Genomic DNA, 23,462 nt, shown 5'->3' on the forward strand with positions numbered 1-23,462 from the left:
GTTCAATTGAAAGTTCATTATGATCCAACTTACATGGATAATAGATGCCAAAATTATAACATGTGATTGATTACAATTCTAAATATTCTATTTACTAGAAAGAAATTCATTAGGCAAATATTTTCAAATAAAAAAAAAAAAAGTTTGTTCTTCCCTTTCCACTTAGGCCTTTCTCAAAAAAATCTTGTGAACGTATGGATGGATTTTATTTCAGCCGAATTGGATTTAAGACCCATTTGAACTTAGATTAAATTTATAATACTCTGTGTACTCCAATTGAGATTGAGACAATTAAATAAATAATATTATATATATATATATATATTTATTTATAAATATTAATTTAAATATCAACAATTATATGTTTATTATATAATAACGTATCACCATTAATATTTAAATTAATACTCTTCAATTTATAAGGAATTATGCAATACTCACTCACAATTTTAGTACTATGTTGTCCAGAAAAAGAGGCATTAAAAGATGCTCATTATTTCTATTTTTCTGACACAATCCATTTACCTTGATTAGGCATGGACCGATCAGAACTACTACAGTTCAAATGGTAGTTTGGCTTGTCTTGAAGCTTCCTGCTTCACTGACAAATCTTTTTTTTTAATAATTCTCTTTCTTCGGCTCGACTTGAATTCATCTTTTATCTTAATTTAATTGATAGAAATGATATATACGCATCTACCATGCATGACGAGGTGAGACTTGATAAAATGCAAGAAGCTCTTCATAGGATGCAATGTCGACAACAACTTTCGCAGCCTCACTTTCAAAACAACCACATACATGTTATAAACAAGGAAATGCAACAATAAGCTGCGTCATAAAACTCAAGGCACCAGCATTTGAGTTCAGGCATTAAAAGGACTTATAAGAACCAACGGCATCTCATCTCATTACCCAATTCTTCATTCTAAAGAATATAAATTTCTGTAATCAGGCAAAAAAACAAAAAACACGAATGAAGGCTTTCCTTTCTTTTCTTTGCCTTTTTTTCCCTCCACAAACCTACAGAAAACACGAAAAGGGTAAAGAAAGAAAAAGTTGGGTGTAGAGGTGGGGGTTTGACAAACCAAAAGTAAAGAAATCACTTGTCTCCTAAAGTGATTGTAATCTGAACCAGAGCTTCATTCCCACAACAATGGGGTAATCTTCTATGTTTGTGTACCAAACATGTAAGATTGAACACCAAAGGCTGTCTGTCAGGCATCAAGAATCGGGAATCGGTGTTCTGGCCACTTCGGATAAGCACGCTTGTACAAGCTCATACAAACAGTATCGTGCTGCTGAAGGACCCCATTGAAAACACACTTCATAGCCCCTGAAACAAAATCAAACATCAGTTGTAGCCATTTAGTTTATAATAACATAGTAATAAAAAAACAGCATCTTCTTTACAACTAACAGCTATCTTCTCAAAACATAGCATGATCGCCACAAAATCCAGAAATCTCTCAACCTGCTTTAGGTGTTCACTGACTTTTAAACTGGAGATTACTGCCAAAACCTACAATCTTGATGGTCAGGAATTCTATGAGATATCAAATCCCAAGTGGCCCCAAACAAGGGCTCAAAACATCCCCTGGCAGACAATGTACCTCTATGTTGCTACTATGAGTGACCTTCAGAAAAGGTGAAAAGCACGTTACAAATCTTTCCTCTTACAGTCTTCTACATGGGTACCTAACCTTTAGCTACTCAGCAGATAATACTCCTTAAATACACTGCAGCAATAAAATTTCTGAGGATCTAAAACTAGCTAAAAGAGGAAACTCAAGGGCTTCACAGAGAACTCATATTAGGAAGAAGATTGCATATATACAACTAAAACACATCAAATGCAGAACAATGATGAAGTCTGAATCATAGTAACCAATTATCACCTAGAGGGCCAAAAGGCACAAATCTATCTTGTTGAATAGGCATCTTACCATGTGTACCGACAGGCTCCTTAACACGACCACGACGACCACATTTTGTCCAGACTTCAACAGGCTGCACTTGCACACCACATGAAGAATAAAAAATAAGATGAGGCGGACGTTACTTCTTGGCAACAGTAAAAGTGCCAAGCAGAAACAGCAAAACTTTAAACATACACTAAAATAATTCATTTATTACCTTGAACCATCTCACATCATCTGGGTTATGAAACATGTATCTTACTGACGCTTTTAATTTTGATACGCGTTGGGGGTAACTGCAAACAAAAATTTTTAAAGTTTAAAAAATCGTAACTTCCAAAAACTGATACTCATTACACCTAAGAATTCACCCAGTATATCAGACTTGACCAGATACACATTGGTTTTACTCAGGCATATAGTTGTGTTAATCATTCAAAGTGTAACTTATAAGTAAAGATTAGATCATACCCAGTTAAAATAATTTTCTTGAGAATTATTCTATTGGGGTCAATGCTTCTCAGGGACCCAACAGCAGCAACTGCAGGTGGAGCACCTGCTTCTGCTTTCTTCAGAGCAATCAAAGGTAGAGGTGGAAAAGAAATAGGAGCATAAATTGAAGCTATGGAAAAACGCCCTGCATGGAGAAACCTCTCCATCTTGTGCTTGTCTGAATTAATATTGTCACTAGAGAATATTGGCCTGCAACATGAAAAAACAATGACATTAAAACTTAAATAGAAATAAAACCATAAGATAGGGGGAAAATCACACTACCTTGCAACAAACTGGCGGAAGCCAACATGAAATATTAATTCTTCTTTTGCTTTGACAGGAGCATTGTAGGTATCATGCTTCTTTATGCTGTAAAAGATCAGAAATCTCATACAATGATAAAGCATTAAAGAGAGAAAATCATAACTACCAATAATGAGATGAAAAGAGGAAAATTTACAATGGAACATGCCTAAAATGAAGGACAGATATCTTGGATTCATGCTGCAAAAGGCCAGATGCTACTAAAGGCACTGTCTTTACAAGTTCTTGTAATCTATAAGCAACAGCCACAGGTACTTCCTCAACATGAAGCCTCACATATAAGCCAGCTGGTACACAGTCTTCCCTGTCCTCTTGCTCCATTTCTAAGGCTTTTGCAAAAACATGCTTTTGCGTTCTTGCAAAATTATCAAAAGCAAATATTCTGGCATATTCTGGAGGTAGAGATTCCTGATATTTTTCAACAAGAATATAAATAAAGCCACTCAACATTGACAGATAATACAGAATACTAAACGAAACAATTATATCACCTTAGGATCCCAGGAAGAGGTCCTAAAGGACTTCAGGCCTCTATACTTGGCAAACCGCTTTCTAGCAGGAACATCTAATGGAGTATCCACTTCATCGGGAAATTCTGAAACACAAAAACTAATAATGAACCAAAATACAACACATTGACCCCAAAATTTTGTTCTGATTATGTCATACAGGGGTTTGTCTCCAACAAAACAAAAAAGAAAGCTATACGTGTTACACATTACTTGAGTGAATACTTTACTATTATGTGAAAAACCTCATGGCTTCATATTAATGCAAGATTTCAAAAGTATTTGAATATGCATGTTCATACATCTGTGTGCATGCATGTTCCCTTGTACATACTAACATTATCAATCTCTCTCCATGAACAGATGCCTAATCCAATGGCCCCGCTGAATTAGCGAAGCTCAAGTACATAAGATCTCAATATGAACATCTCTCTCAGTTGGGCCCTGGTATTTCAGGATTTAAATGGTCAGCCCAAAAAGTGAATGGATGAGGCCCCACAGATTCAAATGAAATATCTAGGGTCAATCATTTTCCAGAAGTCATCAGACAAACAGGCAAGCATTTCACACTCTCATTTTGATCACAAAGTAAAATAAACACTTTCTTAAAATGAAAAAGATGTGATACCTTCATCTTCAGCATGCGCCTCTTTAATTTTTCTAATTTCATCCTCTATTTGTTCCCTTGACAAATTCTCACCTTCCTGCATGACGAAGGGAAACAATTCCAACTCTGAGAAATTGGAAGAAATAATAAAATAAAGTCACAGGAAATAATTTAACTATTCACCCTTCCCTTAAACCAATCATGCAAGAGGAATAATATTCAGAATTTATTAACTAACCATCATCACCGAATCATTTTCAGTTTCATCATCAGAGTATCTGAAGGCTAATGAAGCTTGATCATCATCAAAGTCTGAGTTTTTGGTTCTCTCTTGACCAGCAAAACCACTTTCTTCTTGGTCCAGTACCATATCATCATCAGCATTATCATCAATATCAGAATCATCCTCATCAGTGTCATCCACAATCCAAGCAGCCTACAAGATTTGAGTGCGAATCATTGCAAAAATTCTTCAGCAAGACACATAAAGAGAATTCAGAAATTCTGCAGACCTGGTATTCTGAAGTGCCTCTAGGAAGAGCTCTCTTTTTGAGCCTTATTTCTCTTTGATTTTGGTCAGCATCTGCCATTTCCGCCTCTGTTGGCCATGTCTGATCAAAGAGACTTCAAGATAAGCAAGCATAGTTGAACAAGAAAGCATGTGCTTCTGTTGTAAAATCTAAGAAACTATGCTAATGACATACTTAAAAACATAATTCTGTACGAAACAAAAATGATGCCAAATAAAATAAATTTCACAGTGAAATAATGAATTCTTAGTTAATTTTCACCACATTATGAATCTAAGAGTGGTTGATATTTGCAATTTAATATAAAAGACTTGGGTAATTCTTAAAGTTACCTGTTCTCCTGCAAGCGGATCTGGGACATTCTCAACAAGCAAAGGCTCCTGCGAAGGACCAGGATCCAAGGAACGAATGACCTGGAATTTGGGGGAAAAATCAAACAAACACTTGTCAGTTATAAATGAATTATCTAGAAACGTCCAAAAAGAGCACAAAATTTTCTCAAAGCTAAAGTAACCCAAAGCACAAAAAATGAATATCAACAGTATATTAGTGCACATATCATATGGAACACACATAACAATTGTACTTTTACACAAAAATGACAAAGATAAATTGTGATTAAGTTAAACATTAATAGGCCTTCAGAATTTAAACAAAATAGCTTATACCACAGCATCATGTATTTCGTCTTCCATGGCATCTTGCTCTTTTCTGGATTTCAAAGGAAAAGGATCCTTCAAAATCTCAATTTTGGACAACTGGAAGTCCCCAGCACCAGAAACATGAACCTGATATAAAGAAAATTAGCCACAACCATCTGATCTATCCATAAAGGCAAGCATGGAAATGGTTGAAGTAATTACCAACTGATTCACAGAAAGGCTGTGAGCACGCAAATAACCATTGAGAAGAAGGGTACATTTTGCCAAATTGCAATCATCAGCTACCACATCAACCTACAATGAACTATAAAATCAATTTACTTTCTAAATGGCATACACATAAACTATTGTTTAGAAAGGAAACAAGCTGCAAGATTGGCCACCAACAATCCCAGTATGAAGTTATGAATTAGTAAATAATAATACACAGTAAATCCCATATGGTCCTGATCATTGCTACCACTTAAGTGAAGTGGATTGCTCATATACTCATAAGAATTTAAACAAATACCTTTTGTGCCATCAGGTAAGGCCGTTCATTTCGCCAGTGAGGCACTGTAAGCCTTTGCTCCTTAAAAAGCCACATGAACTGCAAATGCCATACAATTAGATCACTACAAAAAGATCCAGGATATGAACATGAGACATGGTAGTGCACATATCATAAACCAACACAAAATCATCATTTTAAAACACAGCATTCCAGAACAAGAATTCGGATGCACAAACAATCACCTTGTGCAGCTCATCCTTTGTATCAGCCAGATAAAACTTACAGTCTTCAGGAAATTCAGAAGCAAGGTCAGAGATACACAACTTCTTTGATTCTTGTCTTTTTTTCAAATCGGTAGGTAGATCCTACAGGCACAGGAAGAAACTTCATTACTTAAGCAAAGGAAGAACCAGATATTTAAAGCATTGCAAATAACATCAACCAAGAACTTACACGAATCAACACAGTAGTGCTTGGTAATCCAAGAGACCTAAACACAGAAAGGCATTGATGTCCAAATGAATCAATATAGTAAGAAGTGCTTTCTTCACAAAATGAGTTTGCCGACGCCACAAAAGCAATTAAATCAGCAACCTAAAATTCCATTTGATAAACCATCAGACTGTTAGAGGCCCAAAAGAATGTGCAGGGGAGGGGAATAACTGAGACTTGAACAGATAAAACAGCAGATCATTGAAGGATATAAACAGGTGCTAAACAATTATGTACCTTGGCCATTTCCATACATGCCAACAAATCCCCATGAGGTGCTTGTAGTACCTAAAGCAATAACTTGAATGAGATATTTAAAATTTTTAAACATAATGGATAGTCAACAAACTTAAATTCAGGCCAATTTGTGTGGAAATTCAGAATGAAATTATGTATCAACCTAATCAATATATATTGTGGAAAATAATTGACAACAGAAAAAAAATTCCACACAGAGCATTTTTTTCCCAAGAAGTAATCATCAATCTCAATGACAAGTCCTGTCAGATTATGTTTGGTTCACGTGAAACTACAAGAAATCAATAGTTAATACACTAGTAGAGCATGAGATCTATGATCACCAAGCTATTAACCAATATTTTATTATCTGAGCATCACTAGAATTTGACTGACAAATGCCCAAACCAACCATTGCCCTACAAGAGAGATGATATATGCTGTGAAACCAAACCAATATAATGTTGTTAACTAATGAGCGGAAATATTCATGAAGGTTTCAAAGAAAGATATAAATATACAAATCATAAAATTTCAAAGAAATATAATCCAAACGCTGCTCTGAACCCATAGCATCACGGGGAGCACCCTAATTTTTTAATTTCCTTTTCCCATTCTTAAACAAAGTTCCTAACCAGAATTCCTTAACATAAAAGGTGGCATTGGGGCTAACCGTTGCTCTAAATCTGTACTCAGAAGAACAAACTGTTGAAGACACAACTCCATTACCATCTGAGCTCAAAAGTCTCAGAAGATCTTCAGTCACAGAATTTAGATTCACAGAAGCACAAAGACCAAAAAGAACCTGCATGAACAAAAAAAAAGCACGAAACAGCATATAAAAGCAACATCCAACCCTTACAAATGTGGAGAACATTATGGAATTACAAAATATAAATCACATTGTATCCCAACACATTTGCATAAGAAAATAACTCACAATAACACGGGGAGGGCTTGCTGAACCACTCGAAGCTCTTTTTTCTTTCAACAGAGCTGCTCGTTTCTGGTCGCGTAGCTACAGAAATCACAATCTTGTTTTAGGTATCAGCAAAAGCAACATCACACGTTATATATCTATCAATTAAATCAAGATATCAATTACCATCTTGTTACGCTGAATTCGAGCAGCCCTAGCTCCCTTCGTGACATTGTTCTCTGATTTTGCAATCCGATTCTTATCTAATTCACCAACAGTTTAATTACAACAAAATATTCATAACAAAAGAGAAAACCCAAATTTGAAAAGTGAAAAACGAAAAAAAGAAATAATAGAGTACTCGAAGAATGAACCTTTTAGAGATGCCTTGTGGAGGTTACGAGTTGATTTGGTGGAGAAGCGGGATTTGTGAGATTTATTGACTTGAACTCGAGATCCTCCCATGGCAACTGCAAGAATCGTACACAGCTACCTCGCTGCTAAAGTCTTATTGAGTCATCAGCAGCAGCAGCAGCAGAGCATTCAAGTTTTACAAAACCCTAATACGCGGTAAATGCGAACAAAGCAAATAGCGGCAAGGGTTTTTGGGTTTTAGTGAGAGTCAGTTATTTAGTTGTATGGGCGGCCTTTGCTACATTTAAGTTAACCCTTATATCGGCTGCTGATAAAACATTAATGTTTCTAAATACCCCTGTTTCGAATTAAATCGAGGACAAACTCTAACCCCACTATTTTAGCGTATTCTGGATTCGTATAATTTTTTAACATAAAATTATTCATGTTTTCAATTAAAGTTATCTATCACCCGAACCCACGGTGGTTATCACCCGCCACCGCCTCTCAATGGCCACACAATCATCACCCTTCTACCGCTTATTGCCTATACATGATTGTCTTTGTTGTTGTTGTTGACTATATATAATCATCTTGTTATCTTTGAAATGAAATTGAAAAGAAATAAAAATTAACAAGGTGAGATTGAGATAAAATAAATAAAATTTACTTAGAATAAGCAAAATTCAATCAAAATTAATTTGTTATTTTGCTCTTTATAGTTTGATCAAAAGTTTTGAGTTTGCTGTTTTGTTAGCTAAATTTTATATGACTTTATTTTACTTGATATTTGATATGTAAATTTATTTATTTAATGGATGAATTTTAATTATGGCAGGGTAAGTTTTATTTATTCTGAATTGGTTTTATGAAAATAAATTTGGGCAAGGGTTAATTTGAGTTGTTATAGTATTTGTGTGACACATTACAAATTTACTCAATTCAATAATAAAATCAGAAAATTTAAAATGTTTAATGAAAAAATTAAATTCGATCACTTAAAAAGATATTAAATTATTATTATTTTTATTCTAATGATCAAAAATTATTTTTTAAATAATTAAATATCCAAATTGAGCAAAATTTTTTATTTTTTAAATAGAAAATGCTGAAATTAAGCGAAAGGTTTGGGGAATTACAATAACCTATGTCCCTACTCACAAAATCGTTTTATAAAAACCAATAAAATTGTTACACGTAAGACCGCTTATTTTTACCAATAATATCTGAAAAAATCTGCTTTCAGCTCTTCCGCGCGGCACGCAGCTCGAAAGTACAAGAACCACAAACTGAACTAGGACAAAGCCGATAATGGCACACCTTCACTCTGTACACTTTCTTCAAGACTCTCTTAACCGGAAGAAAATGCTTCTGTTGCCACAGCCTCTGCCTTTATCGATTCGCCTTCCTTCTTCAATTCGTTTCACTTCTCCAATCCTACGGCACCACGTCATCTTTCTGCCGCCGTTTTCAGCTACAACGGCCACCACCGTAACCGTCACTACTACCGCCACTAGTTCCGGTGATTCTTCTTTCTCTTCCTCTTCTTCTTTTAGCTCAAAACAAGACGAAGTTGACGCAGAAGAAGAAGATGCAAACGACGACGTTTTATCATTTTATAGAAAGAGGTACGACTTCACTCCCCTTCTTAATTTCCTGTCGAGGAGAGGTTGTAGTACTGCTACTACTGACTCGGAGTGTGACTCAGTATCATCGCCTACCTCACTGGATCCAGCTGAGTTCCAACTCGTCGAGTCATATCGAGCAGTCCCGGCGCCACTTTGGCACTCGGTTTTAAAGAATTTATGTTCATCCTCCTCCTCCTCTTCAATTGATTTAGCATACGCACTGGTTTCATGGCTACGGAAACACAACCTTTGTTTCTCTTACGAACTGCTCTACTCAATCCTCATCCACGCGCTTGGGCGGTCTGAGAAACTCTACGAAGCGTTTCTGCTCTCGCAGAGAGAAAGTCTGACTCCACTGACATACAACGCGCTTATCGGTGCCTGTGCTCGCAACGACGACCTGGAAAAGGCCTTTAACTTGATGTCTCGAATGCGTCAAGACGGTTACCAATGTGATTTTATAAACTACAGCTTGATTATTCAATCGCTAACGCGTACAAACAAGATTGATACTTCAATTTTGCAGAAGCTTTATAGAGAAATCGAGTGTGATAATATTGAGCTTGATAGACAATTGATTAATGATATAATTGTAGGTTTTGCAAAAGCCGGTGATCCGAGCCGCGCTTTGCAGATTTTAGGGATGGCTCAAGCGATTGGGATGAGTCCTAAAAATGGAACTCTGCTGTCTATTATATCTGCGCTAGGAAATTGTGGTAGGACTGTTGAGGCTGAAGCTGTTTTTGAGGAAATTAAAGAGACTGGGTTAAAACTCAGAACTAAAGCTTATAATGCTATTTTAAAAGGTTATGTGAAAGGGGGTTCTTTGAAGGATGCTGAATTTGTAGTATCTGAGATGGAGAGAAGAGGCGTTTCGCCTGATGAGTATACTTATAGTTTTCTAATTGATGCTTATGCTAATGCTGGTAGATGGGAGAGTGCTAGAATTGTGTTGAAAGAGATGGAAGCTTGTAATGTGCAACCAAATTCGTTTGTTTATAGCAGGATCTTAGCAGGGTATCGTGATAGAGGAGAATGGCAAAGGACATTTCAAGTTTTGAGAGAAATGAAGAGTAGTGGAGTGGAACCCGATAGGCATTTTTATAATGTGATGATTGATACTTTTGGGAAATATAATTGTATTGATCATGCAATGACCACATTTGATAGGATGTTATCAGAGGGGATACAGCCTGACACTGTTACTTGGAATACTCTTATAGATTGTCATTTTAAGTCAGGGAGATATGATAGAGCAGAGGAGTTATTTGAGGAAATGCAGGACAGGGGGTTCTCACCTTGTGCCACAACTTATAATATTATGATTAATTTGTTGGGAGAGCTGGAGAGATGGGAGGATGTGAAGACATTGTTGGGGAAGATGCAGGGTCAGGGTTTCTTGCCTAATATTGTCACTTACACGACCCTTGTTGATATCTATGGACAGTCAGGGAGGTTTGAAGATGCAATTGAGTGTTTGGAGGTGATGAAGTCTGCAGGGTTGAAACCATCCTCAACCATGTACAATGCTTTAATAAATGCCTATGCACAAAGGGTATCCTGTTTGCCTCAATTTTTATAATAATTCTTTTTCTTTATCAATATCTTCTGTTACAGCAGACTGAATTCAAGTTGAAATGGTTTGACTAATACGCTGTTTTGATGCAAGCCGAGCTTGAGCTCAATTTGGTATTGTAGCTGAACTCAAGATCCAGCTCAAGTTTGGCTTCCTTCAAGTTGAGCCAAATTGGAGCTTTGCTCGAGGGGAGCTTCTTGTGCTCGACTACTTCAAGTCGAGCCGAACTCGAGCTCATTTCAAACCAGCCATCTTGTTAGTTTTTACTTTCTAGGCATATATAACCTATTGACTGACTTATTTGTTGCAAAATTTGGTCATGCATCCTGACAGATTATCCTTATGCCTACCTGAAGTAGTTTCCTTTAGTTATATGTGTCGAGTGTGGGCTTTTTGGGTGAATCTACCATCCAAACTATGTTTATAGAAGATTTAATTGCTTGAACCTTTATTCTCTTTGTCCTAAGCAGGCCGTAATATCTGTAACATTTCCTTTCTTTCTTTCTTTTCATAATTTCACGATTAGTTATCTTCAACTGGAACTACAGTAAATTGTATGGACTCTTTGGCTTGTGACTAATTATGTGGTATGATGCATAACTGACATGGCCATAATCAGATAGGAGTTTGTGAATAGGTGTTTTTATCATCTTCTACAGCATGGGATGGTTGATACTTACCTGTTCTCAAATAATAATATTTAATGTACAAACGGTTGGATACTAATAGATACAAATAAATCGATATATTATAATATGATCAAATAATTTTGAATTAGAGTTAAAGTCCAATTATATGATAACAGATCAAGTTGTTTGTGTCCATGAGTACCCATTGTTCGTATAGGTAGTGTTAGTTGTGCTCGATTCATACATTATTCATGATATTATTTAAAACTGTTAACATAAGCTGTTTTGAATAAAATTACTTGCATCAGGTGAAAATTTGGACAGATTGATGCTTTGCAAATGTGAGCTCTATGTGTGGCTTTGTCAATTGACTGTTTGTAGCTTTTTGCTAATCTTTTATCTGATGTGTTTGACTGTTGATCATCTATTTGATAACCTTCCCTTCTCATGATAGGGCTTATCGGATCAAGCTGTAAATGCATTTAGAGCCATGAGAGCAGATGGCCTAAAGCCCAGCAATTTTGCTCTCAATTCATTAATTAATGCCTTTGGTGAGGATGAAAGGGATGTTGAGGCTTTTGCTGTGTTACAGTACATGAAAGATAATGTAAGTTCCACTTGATGTTTTTTATCCCTGAATGTTTGCTCCTTCTGCTTAGTAATGATTATGATCATTTTGCTGATTCCATATGATTCCCTATATTGGCAGGACTTGAAACCAGATGTGGTTACGTACACTACACTTATGAAAGCTCTGATACGTGTCGATAAGTTTAATAAGGTATCAGTTCATTATATTTTACCCATTCTTTCATATATAATGCTGCTGTTATATTCTATTAAGAGCTGTTATTGGCATCGTGAGAATGTTCTCCATAAATAGTCAGGCATCCTGTTAGATACCTGCTCAAATCCCCTCCAACCAACTCACAAAGCCAGCATACACAACCGACAACACTAAAACAGAATTGTTTTCCAGGTGTAAAACAGAAAAGCGCCAAAAACGGGTAACCCTCTCTTGTATTTTATATATTTTCAAATTGATTATTCCAACCATTTGAAGAGCCTAAGACCTCCCTTTCAGTCAAAGGCTACCCAAAACCCATAAGCAATATTCTACTCCCCCTTGTTCTCACACACCCCCTCTATTCCCTCTCTCCTTACGTGGTCCTCACCTGTCTACATGTTTGTCACTTGCGGGTAAGAGTACTAACAGAATCATACCAGAAACTACAACTTGCTTATAAATGTAATGAAGACACTGCAGTTATTGCCCTCTTTCCCATTTCAAATTTTGTAGCCCTAGCTGCTCACTTGATATGTTCCTTATGTGGAGCGAAGTATTTAAACTGAACATGGGTTTCAGGTCCCTGCTGTGTATGAAGAAATGATCATGTCTGGGTGCACTCCAGATAGGAAAGCGAGAGCAATGTTACGATCTGCACTGAAATACATGAGGCAGACACTGAAATCGTAGTTGAGAATGGCAGGCAATCATCCATTCAAAGCACACTACGGCATTACCTGTCACGTTCGGAATGGTCAGTTATCAGTTCAATGGCAGTGGCCACAGTCCTTGGCTTATACATGAAAATATTGGAGTTTCAATCAGGGGATGTGAGATATATCTTGCTTTATCAGAAATCCTCATCGTCTGGTCCAAATGGATTACTGGAAGTATTGGCTTGTGCCATACAGGGGCCGGCCGTCGTCGGAACTCACACTCACCAACTCGCAAATTATGTGTATGATAATGTATTTTTTATTCACGAAATTTTCTTCTGCGACAACCAAATTAAAAAAGAAAAGAAAACACAATTTGTACTTTTTTCTTGTATTATATTTACACATTTTTTATTGTCTTATCACAGTGGAATGCAAATTTAGTATTTTAATCTAATTAAAACTGTTATACATGAAATCATTTATATTTGGTATATAAGCGCTGAAATTGAACTCAAATTAAACAGTCATGTTTAAGTTAAAAATTAAATTCCTTTTAATAAATAAATTAAGTTTGAATCAATTTAAATATTCAAATTTCAGTTGATTTGAATCAAATATAAAATTAAATTGTTTTTAAATCGAATTTGATTTTCACCTCGTTGATCTCAAATTGATTTCAAAAGGATTCTTTTAGATTTTGAGCTACTCTGGAGCTGAGTCTTATTTAAGTTCGACCCACATTGAATTCAATCCAAATGTACCCTACTGGTGAACCAGTTAATCCGATGTATATATTATATGAATGAATCTGGTTAGATCAGAGCACATTATCAACAGAACAGAAAAACTGCAACAAAATTTTTTCATCAATAAACCACCCATCTATTAGGAACCGCAAAATTTTGACAAATACAAGATATGACACAACAAGTCACACAATGCTAGCTAACAACTTTGAAGAGTTGTGTACCCGAGAAAACTTCCACTATTCTGAGAAAAAAATTATCTGTAAGCGTGTACTTGTACATACCAGAACCAATTCAATGGGATGCGGCGGCTGCTGCTGCAAGGCTGGAAACTATTGGCCTACTGCACTTGCTTTTTGAAATTCTGGAACAGAACATGAACATTAATAGCACAGATGATAACATAAACAGCCTGAAATATGTTCTTATCTCTTGCATTCCAATGTCAAGCACCTCCATTTTCTTCCCATATCTATGAGTTCTTTCCATTAAGTAACCATCGAGGTATTCATCTATGGATACCCATTTGTCCAGCTTTGATAAAGAGGTTTTTTCCTGGGATTTGTCTAGGTGATTTGGTCCCAGTTTAAAAATTGTGAAAAATGCTGCAGACCAATCGTTGAGAACTCCCTGAATCGAAAAAGGAACACATGATAAAAAGATCTAACTTAGTGTATATATATTTATACAATATACATTAATAGTGACATTATAGTTATTAGAATTGTATGATACGTAATACAAATCGTACGATAGGATATTATATGGTATATCTTAAGGTATATTGAAAATTCGTATGATATGATATATATCAATAATCTTATCAATACAATGTTTCAGAGAAATGATAACATAACAGGGGTGAATTGAAAATTTTCAAAACTTTTGAGGTATGTGTGATATTTTTCAATATGATAATGTGAATTAAAAATTTTATGATACAACAGGAGAAATGATATACGATTCAACTATCACTAGTGACACAGGAGAAGGGAATTACGTAAAATGGGGTGAAACAGAAGGGTAATTTTAGAAGTAAACCAACTTACATTGAAGGTAGAGTGATCAACAGGATTAAACATTTTAAAGCAATCGTTTGATGGGGCAGTATTGTCTCCATATATCTGCCAAGTAAAGCAAGGAGTTATTGACATGAACGAATCAAACTTGCTGTAACCAATTCTGTTAAAAGCATTTGCATATCACAAACCTCAAAGGTGAAAGCCATAGGCACCCTTACAACATCAAACATGTAATCTGTTGCTGTCCCATGTGCCAGATACCTAATATCATCAAGCAAGTTACAAATCTGTGGAAAGAAGCTAAGATGTACAGTCAGTGAACAGCACAGCTTCCGGTTGGAGAAGGGCTGGATTTGAACAGAGCTTGCCGAATTCGGCTCAAATCCTAAAAGACCAGTTCAAGTTCGAGCTTATTCAAACTGGTCAGAGATATCGTCACAGGTCACCAACATGATGGATAGTATCATTGACAAAATAAATAGTGTTGTTGGCAAAATAAAGGAGGATTCAAACTTAAGTCGAGTCAAACTACCGAACTGAAATTTCAACTTGAGATTGACTCAAATTGAACTTAATGACAATTTGAACCGAGCTGGCTCGGTTTGAGTTCACCTTTTAGTTGCAGCTGCTAGATCTACTGAAAATCCCCCACCTCTAGCTACAAGACATCTCTAATTTAATATAACTGTTAAATCTTAATAATTTCCACTAAAATGGTTTGATGCCTAACCATGCCACCAAAACTCTAGTCAGCTAGCAATTTTCTAAATTTTTTTTTTTTTATTTCCATCTCCAATTTTCAATCTTTTTCTTCTATCACTAATTTAATAAAGCTAACTAAGTCAGGTGGAAGCTCCAGACTCCAGTCAGTACTTAGGGACCAACCTAGTAATGGTCTCATCAGCCTGCATGCCCTAAAGACACTTGCCCTATGGACTTAATGGGCCACTATGATACTGAGAAATATCTGAAGTAGTGGAGAATTTAACATAATCAGCAATGATTCTTGGTATAAGCAATCCGTACCCTACAGAGCCTCCACCAGATCCAATCATGCAATGGTTGTGGCAGTGGAGTTTATTGATTTCTTCGAGCAACCTCCTCATCTGCTGTGATGGCAATCCATCAGGAGTAGTGTTTTTGTGGTCATATGGCATGAATAGTGCCTGAGAAGAAAGAAATCCAAGTTTCATCATGCAGGGTATAGAACAAATGCTCCCAAAAGAAGGCAAAACAATAAAAATAAAGAGCAATTTTGAGCTTTAGTTGCCTCAGATAAAAGGAAAAGTATATTAGCTACCATAAAACTCCTTTATACACAGGAAAGCCAGCATAGTTAGTAACATCCAGGGAGTATGAAGATTTTCTTGTGCAATGAAAATTACCGAAAACAGGATTGCATTGAAACAAAAACATTCACAAGCAATCAAAATGTTGAAATGTCACATATACAAATACAATGTACTTTCAGTCACCTAAAGCAAGAATAATAAAGTTTATCTTCTCCGATGTAAGGACAATATCACAAGTCAAAAAGATATAAGAGAATCAGATAGATTGATTTTAGGGTTCAAAACATGATCTGAGAGAGTAATCACATCCTTTCAAAGCTGTTAATGTTGCACTCTTTGAGGAAAAACATGGTAATAATATAATGTTGCACTTAGTATTTTGAAGGGGAATACTAAGTGGGAACTTACTTCCATGCCAGAGTGTACATTAATCCATGCGTGAGGATCAAAAGATAATGCAAGTTTCCGCATTATTTGAGTTTCAGGCTCACTAAAAGGAGCATATCCAGGATTCTCTTCATACGGATCAAAGTCCTACAATTTAAGCAAAAACAGAAATTAGTAAAAATGTCTCATCAACGAGTAGCAAACCAATGAATTGAAAACCATGGCATCTGAATAGCAAAGTAGATAGTAAGGACATAAAGCCTGTATGACTACCAAAAGTTCAGCCAACAGTGTCAATTATATATCATGTATATTTGCTGCACTGAACATTATTATGAGAGACCAATCAGTGTGTTATAATGGATTCAACTACAGCAAGAAATATGAAGTTCAACTAAAGTGTCATTAGTGAATAGGCACAACAAACCTTTTCTTTTTTGCCCCAATCTACACTCCAATTTCGGTTTAGATCAACTCCTCTCCCTGCCAAAATTTCACAAACTTACGCATTTCAGTATCTGCACTCCAAGCAATCACAAATATTTTTAAATCACTAAAATCAACTTCATAACCATTTCTTCGTTCACAAAGATCTCCTGCTTCAACAAGTTTGCGGCCATTCAAGTTTTCCATCGGCACTACCTAATAAATCATTCAAAATTAGCACTAAACTAAAAAACAAAAAAAATCAATAGAGCCTTTTCCTGGAAGTTGCAAGGGAGGTTCATAACAGTGATTCTTCCTGGGATATGCAGTATGATTGAATGTCTAAGACACAGGTTTCAGTAATTGTCTTAGACCGAATAATTTATCTTATAAATGAGCAATAAATAATTAAGCATGACAAAATCTTTTTAAAAATGAGTTGCTAGTACATGAATTGACACACAGATGCCAGCTCCAGTAGCAGAGGTCACTAACCTGTATTAGGAAAGCCAGATAAATCAGAGTCAGGGTAAAAAAAAAAATGAAGTGATTTGTGAAGAAAATGAAGGAAATCACTTTTTTTTTATTATGTAAAGTAGTGAATATTAGCTAACAAGAAATATATATAATCTCCTTGCACTATCTTACTAAGATGCATAATAGCGCATCAAACAAACAAAATTTGCAATATTGAATGACTTCAATTTGTGACAAAGCTACATGATGCAAATGATGGTAAAACTACTTTAGCAATTAGTTGACATTTACCTTTATAACAAGGTCGTCAAGGGTACTGTTTAAGGAAGCTGCATCCATGGAGGGTAGAAATTGCTCTTCACTTAAAATTGACAAGATCCTCAGGGCAAGCTCGGATGTGATGAGCTCCCTCCCATGCTGCCCAAAAGTCTGGAAGACAAGGAATCATCTGTCAAAAAAACCAGCAATTACAAATCTGAGACAAAATGAAAACAGGCGAGACCCCATTCCACCAGAGCGAAAAACACATTGATTTTCAACCTCTTAAACTGAAAAAATTTGTCAGCAAGGGCTGGATTTGAGCCAAGCTTAGTCAAGCCGAGCCTAAACATGGGTAGGCTCAAGCTTGAACTGAATTCATAATAGCCAGCTTAAGCTCGTTCAGCTGGCCAGTGTTGACGTGAGTGGTCGCCGGTAAAATAAATATGACCAGCGGTGGGATGAATAATATCACTAGAAGGATAAACAGTGCCACTGAAGGGTTGTTGGAGACTAAAATAAAAAATAAAGAAAAAAAGTCCCACATCTAATAAATAGAAAATAAGAGAGTGGTATATAAGTGTGTGAATTGAACCTTAACATAAGCCAATTGGTTTTGTGTAATATGGATTTCAATCTTCACACGTGTAAACCCAATTTATATTTTAACATGGTATCAGAGCACGAGCCAAACGGCGGGTTTAACAGCCTAAGTGTTCCTGGATATAAGTGACAATGCACCCAGTCAAAAATCGGTTGAGTCGAAAGGCAGCTCTAACAGCCTAGGTGCTTGCACTTAAGCAGGGGTGTTGGAGACTCAAATAAAGAAGAGTCTCATATCTAATAAACTTAAGTAAAATGAGTGGTATATAAGTGTTGTGGATTAGACCTTAACATAAGTCAATTGGTTTTGTGTAACATGGATTTCAATCTTCACACTTGTAAACCCAATTTATATTTCCGACATGGTATCAGAGCACGAGCCAAACGGCGGGTTTAATAGCCTAAGTATTCCTGAATACAAGTGACAATGCATCCAACCAAGAATCGACTGAGCCGAGAGGCAGGTTTAACAGCCTGGGTGCTTGCACTTAAGTGGGGGTATTGGAGACTTAAATAAAGAATAAAGAAAGAGTCTCACATCTAATAAAAAGAACATAAGAAAATGGTATATAAGTGTATGGATTGGACCTTAACATAAGCCAATTGGTTTTGTGTAATATGGATTTCAATTTTCACACTTGTAAACCCAATTTATATTTCTGACAAGGGTGATTCAAGCAGAAATCAAGTCTGAACAGAAGCTCCACCTCCAATTCAGCTTGAATCGAGCTGAACACCAAGCCAAACCAAGCTGGCTCGGTTTGGATCCAGCCCTTAACTAAGAACAACCTATTCACATTACAATTTAATTAAATTATACAAATATACAGAAAACTTACAAGAAGGATCCGAAACTTTGACCTGTCTTCCATATCTTTCCGTCTCCGGCAATACGTAACTACCCTGATCTCTGCACTATAGCCCTTATTTCCTGTTTTAATTGTATCCATCTGTTCAAGTATGACACTCTAATTACTCACAAGTTTAAAATACTTAAAAAAACCTATAAATTTCAAAAACACCATACAATACTTACAGTGAGCTTGTCCGGGTGCCGATCCACTAAATTCTTAATCATTTCCATCAAATCGTTACTACAAAATCACATACATAAAGCATTTATTATCTTCCCTCCATTTTCTCGGCAACCAAATAGAAAAATTCGTGTTCCGATATGAACAGTTACCTGGAGTGATAGAGATCGCGATTGATGGGAGTAACGGTGCGATTAACATCGCCATTAACATAAACTTGCAAGCAAGAGAAGATGAAAAATGAAAAATAGTAGAAGAGAAAGATGTTACGACGTCGCATCGTCATATTGAGTAGAAGTGAAGAGAGTCTGCGTTTTCTTCTGATTTCATTTTCCAGAAAAGCAAAAGATAATAAAAATAAAATAAAAAGACAGAGCGATGGATTCGATGGCTTTCTTTCCTGCTTCGACGATCCAGGACAGAGATGGAATATGTGGCCTTGTCTGTTTGTCTATGAATTTTCCACGTTCAACGGCCAATTTTTCCCGTTTTCTGTTTTATTTAATTAATAATATTAATATTTTCCCCCTCGAGCATCAGGCGGTGGACAATAAAGACAGATTCACCAATCAGATCTAAAATCCATTGGGCCCCCCCACCTGTTAAATAAGTCCTACTACTAGGCCAAAACGGTTTGAACTGTAGTAAGTATCACTCACCTTATGCATGGGCTTCTGGGCTGAAGCTGGGCCCAGAACAAAGGAAACCTGTTTTAATTTTACAATAACATTTAGGTATCTGTTCGAATTAGATATAGTAATGGATTAGGTCAGGCTCATACAATAATAAGTTTTCTAATTGAGTCAACTTATATAATTTTTAAAGCCCAAAACCTGGCTATATATATATAGGTCAGACCAAACCTTAAATGGATCGGTCTATTTAAATAATTTTTAAAAAAATTTTAATTTAAAATTTAAAATATAAATTATTTTTTAAATATTAACATAAAAAATAATACTTCAAGTATTTTATTTATAATCTTTTATTTGTGATAAAGTAATATTGTAATTACATAATAAAAAATACTATAAGTTTATAATATATTACAAATAAATTGATTTACATATTGTATAAATTATAAGTATAAATAAAATATATATACTATATTATTTATCTACTCATTTTTAATATCTAAATCTCTGAATTCTTTTAACATTAGATCCATTTGTAATATCTTGTAATGATAAAATTAAAATAAAAATGAAGTTATAAATACAAAGAATTATTATTTACAAATTTAGATAATTTTTGAAAGAGAATTGGTAAGAGAAAATGATATTAAGAATATAATAAAAGAATTGAGATTGAGAGAAATTGAATTCAATAAAGAGTTGGATTGGTTTATATGATAATAAATAAATAAATTAAAAAATTAAAAAAAAAGAGTTAAAAGGCTTCTACCACAAAGGTAGAAAACCTTGGCTGCTGCTTTGGCAGAAGGGCTTCTACCCTTCTTGCCGTCTAATTTTTTTAATTTTTATTTTTTTAAATAGTAATAGGTCGGGTCAAGTTGACCCATAGGCTTAATATTAAAACCCATTACTCAGTCCGAAAAGCTTATAAGCTAGGTCTGATACGCTACATTACAAGATGGGGTTTTATAAGGTTAGACTTTAAATTCATACTTCGGATTGGACCTCCATTTGGGTTGGTGCAATTGACGTATCTAGTTTGAACCAAATTTGAAAAATCGCTAGTTTAAGCTCTATTTGAATTTAGATTGTAACTAGTTTAAGTTTGGTTTGTTTGAATTGTTGAAAGGTTATACAAGAGAAGGAGAAAAATTAACCATAAAAAAAATTATTAGAGAAAAAAGAAAAAACTATTATAAATATAAGATAAACAAATTGTAAGATGAGTTAATTGAAGAATAGAAGGATAATTTTATTAAACTAAGGCTGCAAAAGAAGAAGAAGGAAGTAAGAGTGAAGAAAAAGAAGACAAGAAGCAAGACGATTTTTTGAAAGTGTTACAACTGAATGAAAAAGGGAAAGATCCTTTATATAGCCATTCTCCTGCTAGCCGCCATTCTTCATTTATTGCATTCTCACCAAAATTTTCTAAATTGTCTGTTGAACTTTTTCTTCTTCTATTAAATGTATTCTCATTTTATTTGTCAAAATTTACTGTATATGGTGAAAAATCCACCAGATATACAATAAAAACATAATTAATAACTATAAGTTCCAGTGTAATTACTAGGATTGCAAATGAGTAAAGTCTCTTTGAGTTTGATTGATCAAAATTGAGTTAAACATGAATTCAACTGTTGAGCTAAGCTTAACTAAAGTTGAAGGTTTTATATTTGAGATGAGCTAGAATTGTTCTTTATTCGGATTCAATTCATATGGAATCTATCCTTAATTATTTATAATACATAAGTTTAAAGTATTTTACAAAGTTTGATACGGGGATTTACAGCCTCTGACTCATGGCTAAAAATTTTCACACCTTAACCAGTTGCATACTGCATGCATTCGAGGAAATATTACAGTAAGTTTAAGGGTATTATACAAAGTTTGGGATTATATATAGAACAGGCTCTGAGTGATCAAATTACCAAAGGACTAGGATCCACTGAAGCAAATTTCAGGAATTCTGGGTTGCTTACAAGCATGTTCATGTCTTCCTTATCTAGAGTCGCCCAAGCTTCTATGCCGTCGCCTGACTTTGTTTCAACCAAAATGATGAGGTTCAAGAACACAGGACTGCTCAAACCTACACTGCTCACCCACAGAGGCCTGCCCCATCCAAAATCGTTTTCATAGAACCCAAACTTACACCAACTGCTGAATCCCACATAATCTACTTCATTTTTGCCACCAAACTCGGCTATCTCTTTCAGTGACTCAACCATGGCGACGTTGCCTTCATCACTTGTCAGCTTCTTAACAAAGTCACCGTCAAATTTTGATATTGCACCTCTCACCTTACCTGCCAAGTCATGCAATTCTAGTTTGTCTGTATTCGTGATGCATTCAGCAGCTGCAATCCAGAGGAGGTTTCCAGTGGAATAATCCGATACTGGGGGCACCATTCTTTTGCGAAGATTCACTAAGTGGGTCAATAAAGACGGCCTTGGTGAGCCGTTTTTCTCATTTGACGCAGCCATAATGGACTTCCACATGAAAGCTGAAACAGCCTCAACGCTTGTGGGGCATTTCACAGTAGAGCTTGTCGCCTGGTTCTTGAAAGTGGTTATTACTGAGGCATCGAAAACGAATCTCCTTGTAATACAATTTCCTTTTGTGAACAAGGAACCCCAGGTTACCATTGATGTATCTCTAAGCCATAAATCATTGGCAGGAAACAGTTGTGAATTAGCAGCCAAGTTGGGGTATATGACTCTCTCGCAACCACGAGCTGTTGAAGTCCATGCTTTGAGAAAGGTGCTCAGCGCAGCACCATCGACGATCTTGTGTGAAATGCATAGGCCTACAGCGATACCACCGCAATCGAAGACATTTACCTGAATATTAGTTACATAAGTTCCTGCTGTTGATTTCTTCAAATTAATGAGATCGCAAGGAAGAAATTTGTGCACCAACATGAGGTCAGGCTGGCTAAGGAACTCTGCAAGACAGCATTCAACTCGAGTCTCAACAAAATAAGCACCTTCATCGTTGCACTCGATGGAAAGATCATCTTTAATCTTCCCCGCAAAAGGGTAAAAGCGAGTCAAAGTTTCTGATAAAGACTTCTTTAGCACAGCTAATCTTTCTGGGATGCTAGAAATGGAGCCATTCATGGGATAGAAGAGGACAATTGGGGCATATGGAAAAGAAATAAACTGATCCAAAAGGGAAAGCTTAAAGATCTTGAGGTGTTGGGATGTTGAGGAAGATGGCTTTATATTTTCTTTGGAAATGATTTTCACTTCCATTTTTGTTACAGATTTTGTCTTGAAACTCTCTAGCTAATTGATGGAAATGGAACTGGATTCAACTTTATTTATAAGTGAAGTAGTAAAGATGCATACAAATAAAAGCACTTTGAAGGTGTTGACGCTAAGATTCTTTCTTATCTTGAAAGGGTGATTTGGTTCTCACTTGAAGTGGCGCATTAGGAGAAGTCCTTTTCCGTCCTTCAATTAGACCCTTTTTTTCTACATCAATAATGGTCAAGCTGATTAAGTTGAACACGAGGTGCGATTAATGAATAAATTAGTTGGGAAACTAGGGGGAGCTCTCAGGCTATACTTTGTCTTAGTCAAATCTACAAAGAGGGCACTAAAGAGTGACCATTTATATGATTGGCAACGTGTTACACACATGTCAATTTGAAGAATAGCTAGGAACCCTTCTGTCCAAAAGCAGATGGAAAAGAGATTATTGGTACTTTCAATTGCCCTAGTCAAATATACAATAATGGCGCTAAAGATGCCACATGTTTTA

The 23,462-nt window shown here is 35.8% G+C and overlaps 4 protein-coding genes across 6 annotated transcripts; 1 reads left to right on the forward strand and 3 right to left on the reverse strand.

The window, feature by feature from the left end:
- Nucleotides 1-883: 883 nt before the first annotated feature.
- LOC123229841 (pre-rRNA-processing protein TSR1 homolog) lies at nucleotides 884-8,074 on the reverse strand. 2 transcript variants are annotated; one of them, XM_044655823.1, is made up of 21 exons: nucleotides 7,562-8,074; nucleotides 7,374-7,450; nucleotides 7,209-7,286; nucleotides 6,942-7,073; nucleotides 6,269-6,319; nucleotides 5,993-6,133; nucleotides 5,782-5,904; nucleotides 5,558-5,635; nucleotides 5,248-5,340; nucleotides 5,053-5,172; nucleotides 4,717-4,797; nucleotides 4,367-4,465; nucleotides 4,093-4,290; nucleotides 3,876-3,951; nucleotides 3,230-3,333; nucleotides 2,887-3,146; nucleotides 2,697-2,783; nucleotides 2,391-2,621; nucleotides 2,137-2,215; nucleotides 1,947-2,010; nucleotides 884-1,336 (listed from the first exon to the last, which is right to left on the reverse strand). In XM_044655823.1, the coding sequence occupies exons 1-21, from the start codon at nucleotides 7,650-7,652 to the stop codon at nucleotides 1,218-1,220; spliced, it is 2,382 nt and encodes a 793-aa protein (XP_044511758.1). In that variant the 5' UTR covers nucleotides 7,653-8,074; the 3' UTR covers nucleotides 884-1,217. The 2 variants fall into 2 exon arrangements, with proteins under 2 accessions (XP_044511758.1, XP_044511759.1); XM_044655824.1 differs by lacking the exon at nucleotides 6,942-7,073.
- Nucleotides 8,075-8,779: 705 nt separating this feature from the next.
- LOC123229877 (pentatricopeptide repeat-containing protein At5g42310, chloroplastic) lies at nucleotides 8,780-13,200 on the forward strand. 2 transcript variants are annotated; one of them, XM_044655880.1, is made up of 4 exons: nucleotides 8,782-10,724; nucleotides 11,829-11,981; nucleotides 12,084-12,155; nucleotides 12,741-13,200. In XM_044655880.1, exons 1-4 carry the CDS (start codon nucleotides 8,853-8,855, stop codon nucleotides 12,849-12,851), a joined length of 2,208 nt encoding a protein of 735 aa, XP_044511815.1. In that variant the 5' UTR covers nucleotides 8,782-8,852; the 3' UTR covers nucleotides 12,852-13,200. The 2 variants fall into 2 exon arrangements, 1 of the variants encoding a protein (XP_044511815.1); XR_006504954.1 differs by lacking the exons at nucleotides 12,084-12,155; nucleotides 12,741-13,200 and adding an exon at nucleotides 10,839-11,000 and having other exon boundaries at nucleotides 8,780-10,724; nucleotides 11,829-11,958.
- A 389-nt stretch (nucleotides 13,201-13,589) lies between these two features.
- LOC123229960 (carboxypeptidase B2) lies at nucleotides 13,590-19,548 on the reverse strand. The gene is made up of 11 exons (XM_044656018.1): nucleotides 19,218-19,548; nucleotides 19,068-19,125; nucleotides 18,871-18,981; nucleotides 17,462-17,599; nucleotides 16,840-16,909; nucleotides 16,695-16,750; nucleotides 16,289-16,414; nucleotides 15,615-15,754; nucleotides 14,777-14,849; nucleotides 14,616-14,690; nucleotides 13,590-14,196 (listed from the first exon to the last, which is right to left on the reverse strand). Exons 1-11 carry the CDS (start codon nucleotides 19,349-19,351, stop codon nucleotides 13,861-13,863), a joined length of 1,317 nt encoding a protein of 438 aa, XP_044511953.1. The 5' UTR covers nucleotides 19,352-19,548; the 3' UTR covers nucleotides 13,590-13,860.
- A 1,831-nt stretch (nucleotides 19,549-21,379) lies between these two features.
- LOC123229056 (stemmadenine O-acetyltransferase-like) lies at nucleotides 21,380-23,052 on the reverse strand. Its single transcript, XM_044654625.1, has one exon. The coding sequence runs from the start codon at nucleotides 22,949-22,951 to the stop codon at nucleotides 21,620-21,622; it is 1,332 nt and encodes a 443-aa protein (XP_044510560.1). The 5' UTR covers nucleotides 22,952-23,052; the 3' UTR covers nucleotides 21,380-21,619.
- Nucleotides 23,053-23,462: the final 410 nt, after the last annotated feature.

This window comes from Mangifera indica, chromosome 11, assembly GCF_011075055.1.
Source record: "Mangifera indica cultivar Alphonso chromosome 11, CATAS_Mindica_2.1, whole genome shotgun sequence".
Lineage (NCBI taxonomy): Eukaryota > Viridiplantae > Streptophyta > Magnoliopsida > Sapindales > Anacardiaceae > Mangifera > Mangifera indica.

Coding starts and splice junctions, on each gene's coding strand:
- LOC123229056 (XM_044654625.1), bottom strand. CDS start 22,951: ATGGAAGTGAAAATCATTTCCAAAGAAAATATAAAGCCATCTTCCTCA.
- LOC123229960 (XM_044656018.1), bottom strand. CDS start 19,351: ATGACGATGCGACGTCGTAACATCTTTCTCTTCTACTATTTTTCATTT. Junction 16,415..16,694: donor ATTGGGGCAAAAAAGAAAAG/GTTTGTTGTGCC, acceptor CTTAAATTGTAG/GACTTTGATCCGTATGAAGA. Junction 14,850..15,614: donor TCTGGTGGAGGCTCTGTAGG/GTACGGATTGCT, acceptor TGATGATATTAG/GTATCTGGCACATGGGACAG.
- LOC123229877 (XM_044655880.1), top strand. CDS start 8,853: ATGGCACACCTTCACTCTGTACACTTTCTTCAAGACTCTCTTAACCGG. Junction 11,982..12,083: donor TACAGTACATGAAAGATAAT/GTAAGTTCCACT, acceptor CTATATTGGCAG/GACTTGAAACCAGATGTGGT. Junction 12,156..12,740: donor GTGTCGATAAGTTTAATAAG/GTATCAGTTCAT, acceptor CATGGGTTTCAG/GTCCCTGCTGTGTATGAAGA.
- LOC123229841 (XM_044655823.1), bottom strand. CDS start 7,652: ATGGGAGGATCTCGAGTTCAAGTCAATAAATCTCACAAATCCCGCTTC. Junction 7,074..7,208: donor CAAGCCCTCCCCGTGTTATT/GTGAGTTATTTT, acceptor TTGTTCATGCAG/GTTCTTTTTGGTCTTTGTGC. Junction 3,334..3,875: donor GGCGCATGCTGAAGATGAAG/GTATCACATCTT, acceptor TTTGTGTTTCAG/AATTTCCCGATGAAGTGGAT.